This window comes from Ovis canadensis, chromosome 20 (assembly GCF_042477335.2).
Source record: "Ovis canadensis isolate MfBH-ARS-UI-01 breed Bighorn chromosome 20, ARS-UI_OviCan_v2, whole genome shotgun sequence".
NCBI classification, from domain to species: domain Eukaryota; kingdom Metazoa; phylum Chordata; class Mammalia; order Artiodactyla; family Bovidae; genus Ovis; species Ovis canadensis.
The window spans coordinates 51,035,826-51,046,846 of record NC_091264.1 but is presented as its reverse complement, the minus strand read 5'-3'; the positions used below and the strand labels follow the sequence as shown (position 1 = coordinate 51,046,846).

At 46.3% G+C, this 11,021-nt stretch overlaps 1 protein-coding gene across 1 annotated transcript; it reads left to right on the top strand.

Moving 5' to 3' along the window:
• The first annotated feature begins 629 nt into the window (after nt 1–629).
• Nucleotides 630–5,669, top strand: SOX4 (SRY-box transcription factor 4). Its single transcript, XM_069562790.1, has one exon. It carries the CDS (start codon nt 1,460–1,462, stop codon nt 2,894–2,896), a length of 1,437 nt encoding a protein of 478 aa, XP_069418891.1. The 5' UTR covers nt 630–1,459; the 3' UTR covers nt 2,897–5,669.
• The last annotated feature ends 5,352 nt before the right edge of the window (nt 5,670–11,021 follow it).

Below are 11,021 nucleotides of genomic sequence, written 5' to 3'. Positions count from 1 at the left end.
ATAGCTCTGAAGGGATTAGCATAATACATCAACATCTGTGCTGTACCTGGAATTGTTAAAATAATAGTGATGACAGGTGTCTAGGTACCACTTTCTTAATGGTTTTCAATGTCTATTGATTTATTTTCATAGCTTTCCCTCCCTCTTTTATATCCTTGGCTTTATGAAGGAGCCGAGGAACAGATTTTGCAATAAAGGCTGATTCTCTATTCCAATACTGAAAAGAACTAATAAAAATAATCACTTGGCTTTTAAGCAGAAAGCTTCCATTTACAGTATTTCACCCTTCCCCCCCTTCTAAGCCCCTTGTTATCTAACATAATGGTTAGAATACATTTCCGCCTCTCCCCTTAATAATTTCATGCATTAACATCCTCTTCACACACCACACACACACACACACACACACGCAAGCACGCACAGCAAAAGGAAAAAAGAGGCAGCAGAAATCTCAGCTGTACTTCTAGCCCTTTTAAAAAGTTTGCTCTGTAAATTGGAATGAGGTCAGATTTGGAGCTTCTCATTGCACGCGGAGATTATTATTGCATCGGGTTCCAAGCCAATGGGAAGCTCGGGGGAGGGGCTTGGCACGAGGAAGCGTTGGTTACAGCGGCTGATTGGCCGCGGCCAAGACTGGGAAAGGATAAAGAGGCGCGAGGCGGAATTGGGGTCCGCTCTAAGCTGCAGCAAGGGAAACCGTGTGTGAGAGGAAGAGGCCTGTTTCGCTCCGGGTCTCTAGTTCTTGCACGCTCTTTAAGAGTCTGCACTGGAGGAACTCTGCCATTAGCAGCTCCCTTCTTGCAGGAGGGAGGGGGAAACATACATTTATTCATGCCAGTCTGTTGCATGAAGGCTTTCTGGCGTCCTACCTTGCAACAAAATAATTGCACAAACTCCTTAGTGCCGATTCCGCCCACAGAGAGTCCTGGAGCCAGAGCCTTTTCTGCTCTGCATTGTAAGAGAGGGACTAACTGATAGAGACTATGTCGCTTTCCTGAGCTTCTGAGAGCGCTCGCGAACTGGAATCAACTGCTTCAGGGGAAGGAAAAAAAAAAAAAAAAGACTTGCCTGGGAGGCGGCGAGAAACTTGCATTGGAAGCTTCAGCAACCAGCATTCGAGAAACTCCTCTCCACTTTAGCACCGTCTCCAGGACGCAGAGCCGAAAGACAGCGCAAACTGCGGCGCGGTGAGAGAGAAGAGCGAGAGAGAGGGAGATTCTCCAGCCTGGGAACTATAACTCCTCTGCAGGAGGCGGAGTGCTCCCGCCTCGCATCTTTTTAGAGACTTTTCTCTCTTCGCCCACCTCCGCCCCGACCAGGAGTTGAGCCGCCCGCTCGACCGCCGCGCACGTACCACCGCTCGGCGTGCGCTTGGTCCCGGGAGCCAGGAGGGCCCGGCGATCGCGCCGCGGCCGCCGCGAGGGTGTGAGCGCGCGTGGGCGCCCGCCGAGCCGGGGCCATGGTGCAGCAAACCAACAACGCCGAGAACACGGAAGCGCTGCTCGCCGGCGAGAGCTCGGACTCGGGCGCCGGCCTCGAGCTGGGCATCGCCTCCTCCCCCACGCCCGGCTCCACCGCCTCCACGGGCGGCAAGGCCGACGACCCGAGCTGGTGCAAGACGCCGAGTGGGCACATCAAGCGGCCCATGAACGCCTTTATGGTGTGGTCGCAGATCGAGCGGCGCAAGATCATGGAGCAGTCACCCGACATGCACAACGCCGAGATCTCCAAGCGGCTGGGCAAACGCTGGAAGCTGCTCAAAGACAGCGACAAGATCCCTTTCATTCGGGAGGCGGAGCGGCTGCGCCTCAAGCACATGGCTGACTACCCCGACTACAAATACCGGCCCAGGAAGAAGGTGAAGTCCGGCAACGCCAACTCGGGCTCCGCGGCCGCCGCCGCCTCCAAGCCCGGGGAGAAGGGCGACAAGGTCGGTGGCAGCGGCCACGGGGGCGGCGGCGGCGGGGGCAGCCACGCAGGGGGAGGAGGCGGCGGCGGCGCGAGCGGCGGCGGCGCCAACTCCAAACCCGCTCAGAAAAAGAGCTGCGGCTCCAAAGTGGCGGGCGGCGGGGTCGGCAAGCCCCACGCCAAGCTCATCCTGGCGGGCGGCGGCAAGGCGGCGGCCGCCGCCTCCTCCTCCTCCTCGTCGTCGTCGTCCTCGTTCGCCGCCGAGCAGGCGGGGGCCGCCGCCCTGTTGCCCCTGGGCGCCGCCGCCGCGGCCGCCGACCACCACTCGCTGTACAAGGCGCGGACTCCCAGCGCCTCGGCCTCGGCCTCCGCGGCGGCCTCTGCCTCTGCCGGCCTGGCGGCCCCGGGCAAACACCTGGCGGAGAAGAAGGTGAAGCGCGTCTACCTGTTCGGCGGCCTGGGCGCGTCGTCCTCGCCCGTCGGCGGCGTGGGCGCGGGCGCCGACCCCAGCGACCCCCTGGGCCTGTACGAGGAAGGGGGCGCCGGTTGCTCGCCCGACGGGCCGAGCCTGAGCGGCCGCAGCAGCGCCGCCTCGTCGCCGGCCGCCGGCCGCTCGCCCGCCGACCACCGTAGCTACGCCAGCCTGCGCGCCGCCTCGCCCGCCCCGTCCAGCGCGCCCTCGCACGCGTCCTCGTCGGCCTCATCCTCCTCCTCGTCGTCGTCGTCCTCCTCCTCGTCCTCGGGCTCGTCGTCCGACGACGAGTTCGAAGACGACCTGCTCGACCTGAACCCCAGCTCAAACTTTGAGAGCATGTCCCTGGGCAGCTTCAGCTCGTCGTCGGCGCTGGACCGGGATCTGGATTTTAACTTCGAACCCGGCTCCGGCTCGCACTTCGAGTTCCCGGACTACTGCACGCCCGAGGTGAGCGAGATGATCTCGGGAGACTGGCTGGAGTCCAGCATCTCCAACCTGGTCTTCACCTACTGAAGGGCGCGCGGCTGGGAGAGAGAGGGACGGGGCGGGTGGTGGGGTGGGGGGAGGACCAGAGAGGAAAATGAAAAAGGAAAAAAAAAAAGCGAACAGAGTAAAGAGTTGCAAGAGAAAAGGGAAAACAAGAGGGGGTTTAAAAAAAATAAAAGGAAAAGGAGAAAAAAAAAAGTGAGCAGGGCCGGCCTCGGCCGCGTCCGGGTGGTCGGAGAGAAACGCCACGGCGTCTGGGGACCCGCGCTCCCAACCCCCATCTCGCCGGCCGGAGGGACGCGGCGGAGGCGGAGGTAGACAGGGGCGACCTTTTATTGTTCTTGGTGGTGTTGTTGATGGCGAAAAAAGCGACTTCGAGTTTCCTCCCCTTTGCTGGAAGAGACCCCCCACCACCACCACCACCAGCCCTTCCAAGGAGCTTCCGGACTTGTCTGCACCCCCGGCCAGAAGCCGAGTTGGTAGTTTTCTAGCGACTGAAGGAATCGTCTATTCCTCTCTCATCGCTCCTTCGGTGTTTTGGGGCTACTTTACTTGGTTTTTTGTTTTTTTGATCCGGAGGGGAGGGGGACTCCGGCATGCCCCCGGAGGGGTTTTGTTCTCAGCATCCCCGTCCTCAATCTCCGCCCCCCCACCCCCCAAGAAGACCGAAGGCTCCGGGGCGTCGAATTTGACCGACTGCAGGTATTGCGGGGAGAGGGGAGTCGCAAGGGCCTCAGCGCCGGGACTGAGAGACTCCACGCTGGCGAATTCCCGTTTTGTTTTTGGAGGGCTTTTTTTTCCTCCCCCCCCCCCCCTTTTTTCTTTTCTTTTCTTTTCTTTTTTTCTGCCCCTGCAGCCAGAGGAGGAGACGTTGAGTGACCGGCGCTCGGAAATGACCCGAGAACCTAGTTGGAAAGCCACAGCAGCCAGGACGAGGGGCGGGGAGGAGAAGGCCACGAACTGGAAGGGGGGCGAGTAATAAAACTGAAATGGATTTGCACGTTCGGGAGAAGGTGGCGGCGTCTCCTGGGCCTCCGCCTCCTGCATCTCTGAAACCGGTGAGGTGAGACTTCACGGCCCTGCAGGCGCGGAGGAGAGGAGACTGTTTGATGTGGTACCCGGGGCAGTGGAGGGCGAGTGGTGTCGGGGGGGAAAAAAAGGTTTTTTGCTTCTCTTAATCGGAATCGTGATGGTGTTGGATTATTTCACTGGTGGGGTTAATATAGCATGTTATCCTGTCTATCTTTTAAAGATTTCTGTATTAAGACTGTTGAGCAGTTTTTAAAATAGTGTAGGATAATATAAAAAGCAGATAGATGGCGCTATGTTTGATTCCTACGACAGAAATTATCACCAGCTTTTTTTCATTCTTAACTCTTTAAAGGATTCAAACGCAACTCAAATCTGTGCTGGACTTTAAGAAAAACCAATTCAGGACCAAATTTTTTCTCAGTGTGTATGTGTTTATTCCTTATAGGTGTAAATGAGAAGTGTTTTTTTCCCTCACCGATGCTCCATCCTCGTTTTTTTTTTTTCCTTGTAAATGTAATCAGATGCCATTTTATATGTGGACGTATTTATACTGGCCAAACGTTTTTTTTCTTACTTTGTCCCCTTTTTTTTGCTTTCTTTTGCTTTGCTTTCTTTCTATTTACTTCCTTATTTCTTTCTTCCTGACTTTCTTTTTTCTTTCGTTTCTTTTTTCTTTTTTTTGGTAGTTGTTGTTACCCACGCCATTTTACGTCTCCTTCACTGAAGGGCTAGAGTTTTAACTTTTAATTTTTTATATTTAAATGTAGACTTTTGACACTTTTAAAAAACAAAAAAAGACAAGAGAGATGAAAACGTTTGATTATTTTCTCAGTGTATTTTTGTAAAAAATATATAAAGGGGGTGTTAATCGGTGTAAATCGCTGTTTGGATTTCCTGATTTTATAATAAGGCGGCTGGTTAATATCTCACACAGTTTTTGAAAATCAGCCCCTAATTTCTCCATGTTTACACTTCAATCTGCAGGCTTCTTAAAGTGACAGTATCCCTTAACCTGCCACCAGTGTCCATCGTTCGACCTCAGCCCTATAAAAAGGGGAGGAGAATTAGCCAAACACTGTATGCTTTTAAGAAAAACGAGTTTTTTAAACAAAATACTGTTTTATGTAGAGGCTTTAAAACTGGTGCATTTACAGCAAAAAGGGATCCTGTAGCTTTAACTTGTAAACCACATCTTTTTTGCACTTTTTTTATAAACAAAAACGTGCCGTTTAAACCACTGGATCTATCTAAATGCCGATTTGAGTTCGCGACACTATGTACTGCGTTTTTCATTCTTGTATTTGACTATTTAATCCTTTCTACTTGTCGCTAAATATAATTGTTTTAGTCTTATGGCATGATGATAGCATATGTGTTCAGGTTTATAGCTGTTGTGTTTAAAGATTGAAAAAAGTGGAAAACATCTTTGTACATTTAAGTCTGTATTATAATAAAGCAAAAAGATTGTGTGTATGTATGTTTAATATAACATGACAGGCACTAGGACGTCTGCCTTTTAAGGCAGTTCCGTTAAGGGTTTTTGTTTTTAAACTTTTTTTTGCCATCCATCCTGTGCAATATGCCGTGTAGAATATTTGTCTGAAAATTCAAGGCCACAAAAAAACAATGTTTGGGGGAAAAAAGAAAAAGAAAAAAATCATGCCAGCTAATCATGTCAAGTTCACTGCCTGTCAGATTGTTGATATATACCTTCTGTAAATAACTTTTTTTGAGAAGGAAATAAAATCAGCTGGAACTGAACCCTAAATCTTGACTTTTGTCATTATTATGCCCAAAGCCTAAGATTGGAAGGGCCCTATGGCTTGTAGAAACTACACCATCTGCCCTAGCTTTGAAACAAGTGAGTTCTCAGGCCTGTTACTTGCCATCTAATTGAGGAATAAATCCTCCTAAATTCCTCTTACTCTGATTGGGCAGGCACTAACCCTGAAACCATGTGTCAACTCTACACGCTTTCTAGGAATTTTCTGAGTTTACCTCCATTTAAATCAACGCCCTTTGTCTTGAAATTTTAAAAAGAAGGGGAGGGGTAATGTAGACAGAATTCTTTACAGATAAAACCAGCTCCTAAAACTGCTTTCTCCTTTATTTGCCTTGATTTACCATTCAGCTGCAGCTAGAATTGTTTCTCACAGATTAGGAACAAAAAGGCTGTTAAATTATCAATATATTGTAGTGAAAGGCATTACCTGTTACGAGATAAAAAGTTGTATCCATTTTTTTTCCTCAAAAGCGAGAAGCTTCACGTTGTGCCAAAATCTTTGTGTGCCATGACCAATGTGGTTATTCCTGTCAGTGAAGGAGAAAAAGTACCTTGAATTTCCTAAGGCCTGTTAGTATTTGGTTTGGACCCTGCAGTTTGCTAAGAGGCACTATTTCCTGTTTACTTTGAGGGTTAACAATTGCTATTAACTAACAAAGCTCATCTTCTCTTCCAAGTGTTTGTTTAAAATGTCTGCTTTATATGTCTTCTGGTTTTTCAGCACTGGAGAGGAAGGGTTAATAAGACCTATGTGGAAATAACTCTCTTAATCATCAAGATTGCTTGTAGATAAGGAAATCTCCATTCTAGAATGTACAGGTGGATGAAGAGAATTTTGGAGACCAAAACAAGCAATGTGTTCTGGTCAGTGAAAATAATTCTACCCTCCAAAATAATGTAACTATTGCATTTCAGTGTAATTTCATCGTTCAAAGATCATTTTAGCTACTAGAGTCCAAACTTTTATTACATGTATTCACTAATATATTTAGTTTTAATTGCACTTGTGTTCTGTAATTATGTGTTTTTTTTAATTAAAAAACCAACTTGGTATCTTATATTAGTCTCTTCAAATACACTTGTCTCTTCAAAGACTCTTCTAATTGCTTTTTATTCATGGTAGTGATAACAATTGTTTAATTTTTTCAGATCCAAAATATGAAAACCTTGCCATAAATGACTATGTGATATAATTTTTAAGTATACTTTATCTCCTAGGGTTCTCCTGCTGGAACTGCATTTATTACCCCTTGACAGCAGACAATTTAGCTGTTTAAGAATTTTGATAACATTGCTTCAAAAAGAAAAGCTTAAAACGTGTGATCTTCCTAGGAGGTGATAGAGTAAATGTAGGAAACATTTTTGTACTTCCTTTCCTCTGAATCAGTCTTTATTCATAAGGAACACTTATGTAGTAGGTGGTAGAAAGGAATAATAAATCTGAGAAACCAACCAGTTTAGGATGACTTTTAACTTTCAGATAATTGAGATTAATAGAAGAGGATAAATTTCAGATTTTAAGAATAAAAGCCATTTTTATTTAAAAATACTGTTCTGACTCTGGGCTTGATTAGAAATACGAATTAGTAATAATTGATAAGTAGGTTTTGTCAGTTCTAGTTGATTGACCTATAAGTGCCAAGAAAAAAAAAGTAAGCTGGTAGGGTGGACTGAGTGCCTGAATTTTGTGCTCATATTTGGAGGGGGGAGGGGGGCGGGCAGGGATATTGGAGGTATTAAGGATTTCCAAGGAAAATGGGAAAGCAAAGGGCTGGCAAGTGGACATATACATTTACCCAAGTCTTCCCTGTGTTTATGGGGTGTCCATGAGTCAGAACACGTTTGGATAGTGAATGCTAGGGTTCCAGAATATTTAATCATAATTTAAAATAATTTATTTTAAAGGAGCATTGAGATAGATCCAGTGTCAAGAAAACACTTAAGAATTTTGATAGAAATACAAATCCATCTTACCCGTTTGGATTTCTCAGGGTGGAAGGTTGGTACACTTTATTTTTCTTTGTGGTTATTTTTTTTCATGCCTTTTTTTTTTCCCCCTCCTTTGAGTCCTGTACTACAGTATCTCTCTAACCCATATTTACTAATGTTTACCCTACCCCTCCGGGCTTCCCTGGTGGCTCAGCTGGTAAAGAATCCACCAGCAATGCAGGAGACCTGGGTTTGATTCCTGGGTTGGGAAGATCCCCTGGAGAAGAATAGCTACCCAATCCAGTTTTTTCGCCTGGAAAATTGCATGGACTGCATAGTCCATGGGGTCGCAAAGAGTCCAATTCTGGAAAATTATCTCCCTATCCATTTTCAGATCTTCACTGGGTATCATTTGAAAACCAAAGGAGGTGGGGAGAAGCCATTCCAGGCATCAGGGTGGTGGTCAGACTCTGCTGAAACAAAAACTGCTAGAGATAAAGCATAGAATTCACAGGCTCCATCCAAAGCCCTGCACAGAATGATTTTAGCCCACCTTTCCAGTTCAAAAGAATTCCCAGGCAGTCATCTCTCCCTTAAATTGTTGGAGGACAGGAAGCATGCCTTAAACACTTAGTTTCCCCAACTTTGCTGTCTCTGTTTCACTGCATATAATACATATTTGATTGTTAATTTCACATATACATTGTTTCAGTGGGGCTTTAAGAGCTTTCAAAATGTCTTTGCATGTCAGGCTGTATTATAGCAGCTGTGGTAAGGAGGAATCTTGGATTTACTGAAAGCCCGGGTAACAATGCTGTCTCTTAGACCATCCATCTATGAAGGCCATTGGTCATATCTCTTAGCCTTCTTAAGCCTCAGTGCTCTGAACTGCTAAATAGAATACTATGTGGACATAAAAAGCCGTTGTGAGAATCTAGTGGAGTGACACATGGAACATACCTGGAATCAGGCCTAGCCTCTTGGATGGGCTCATTAAGTGCTAGTTCCTTACCTCATGGGTTGTTCTAAAAAGATAATGCGTGTCTAAGGCTAGCACAGTGCAAGCAAATACAGAAGGTACCAAGTTCTTAAAATGAAATCCCTGGAATTGGTATCTTCCGATCTGGTACATGAGCCCTCACATCATAGAATCACCCCAGGATTCTAGCTAAGGGCAGAGATTATGAAGATTATCAGATTCTGGGGGTGGGACCCTAATAAACCGCCAGATAGCAGGCTTACTCTCTGGAGTGTGGTATGTGTTCTCCAAGGATGCAAAGCAATTTTGTGTACCAATGCACAAATGAGTTACAACTTGGACCTTAACAAATCTGCAGGGTAAAGGACAGCTTTCATATGAAGCTGGAGGATCTCTGCCTCCGTGGTCATTTAGCATATTTTCCTAATAAATATGCAACGAGGACTTATTAGCACCTTTTGCTCAATGGAGAAAGGGAATTGAGAGTGACTCAATGGGGTCACAAGGTGAGAAGAGAGAAACCAGCCCTGGAACCCCCTTTCTTGAGCCCTGCTTCGGATTTCCAGAAACAGGTGTCTTCTCTACTTCAGCCAGAGAGACTTAACGAGGCCTGGGCCATAGAGGACTGGGAGTCTTCTGACTTCCGGTGCATGTCCCAAGGATGCTCTCCAACCTCCCTAATTGAGAGGGTAAGTGTAAGTGATTAGCTGTGCATATGTATCTATTTAATATATTCCATTTCAGTGAATGTTAACTAAGGTCAAAGGTCAACTCGGACTGAGTTTTGGAAGAAGTACCTGAGGCAGAATAGAATCAACCGTATAAACACGGTGAGTGGAACTTCTGCTTTGTTATCGAAAAGGGAGATCACTGGAAATTATTCAGGGGAGTGTACTCACACTTTATAGAGAGGGCCGCAGCCTACCCATTATACCCTAATGAGATTGACCGTTGACTACAGTTAACTTGAAGGGTTTTATGGTTTCCTGCATGTGTTGTTTTCCTTCTCGATGTTAAAAAGAAGAAGAAGATTAAAAAGGAAACACACCTCCCATCACCAAACAGTATTTCCCAGAGGGCTGTTGGACCAGGCTGCTGCGTTTGGGTCTCTTAGTTAACAATGCACCTTCATGTGTGTGTGTCTGTGGATCCAGGTGATAATAAATTTAGCCCATTTTATTTTCTTCTGACAGGTTCAATTCAGGGCAGTTGGTTTATGGAGTTCTGCCAAACAGTCCAGGCCCAAGTCAAGTCAGGGCAGGAAGCTTCAAGTGAAAGCCTTCCTTTACCCTGCAGATTTGTTCTTTTAAGGTCCAAGTTGTAACTCATTTGTGCCATTGGTACACAAAATTGCTTTGCATCCTCGGAGAACACATACTGCATTCAAATGATATTCCATTTGAAATTGTTTTAAGTGTAGGACAAACGAGAAAAACAAATACCATATTTATCATCATTTAGCCTGCTTGGTACTTTAGATATTTTCCCCAATATCTGATTCTTCGGGCGAGTTATAAGACAACTAATGAATGTGCTATTTCCTTTCACAACATACAGCTGAAAGACAGGAGGCAAATGAAAATACTGAACATTATCTTTAGTAGGCTCTCAGCATAAGTGAATGCCCAGCAGCGCGGCAAGATGATTGGCTCGAGTGTATGGTGCATGTAACTGCTTTTATAAAAGCTGAGCAGCCAGGCCCTGTTTAACGATCAATTAGCTCCCGCTGTATGTATGGTTAATTGCCACTTTCTTACCAGGGCTTGTCCTAACTTCCCTGGCTGCAGCACCTAAAACCTGTGAAAATAGTCTCTTCTGGAACTCCTGACCTTCAGTCTTGGCCTCTGCTTTCTCCCTCCCTTTTCCCACACTCCCCGTGCTGGCCTTTTATCTCTCTTGTTTGCCAATCCCCTGAGACTCTGAATAATTTATTTGAAGTTCCTGGGAAGTTGTGGGGGCTGCAGTCTCAAAACACATTGCACTTTGTTCCTCCTCCGGCAGAAGTAGGTCCTGAAGCCTTTGTTTGAAAGAGGTGGTGCTAAGGATGTTTGGGAATTTGCTAACAGTTTTAATTTGATTTTGGAGTGTGCACCCAGTGAATCCAAAAGCTGGAGAGGGGGGGATACTGGGGGGGGGGGCAGGGAGGTGTTGCCAAGGGCAAAAATTACTTTACTTTTTCCCAGACTATTTAAAAATAGTGTCTCAAGATTTTAATAGGTGTTCTGTAGTCAAGTAAATTAAAGAAATGCTGGTTAAGAAGATTCCCATTTTTTTAAATTGTTCTATCAACGTATGTTTATTCATATCTATGCAAACGTATTAGAACTTTTCTTGAGTAGCTCCTAGAAATAGAATTGCTAAATCTTAGTGTTACAGACATTGGCTTGTGACAGTTTTTCCATCCTGGAGTTGGTTAGGTGTAAAGTGGG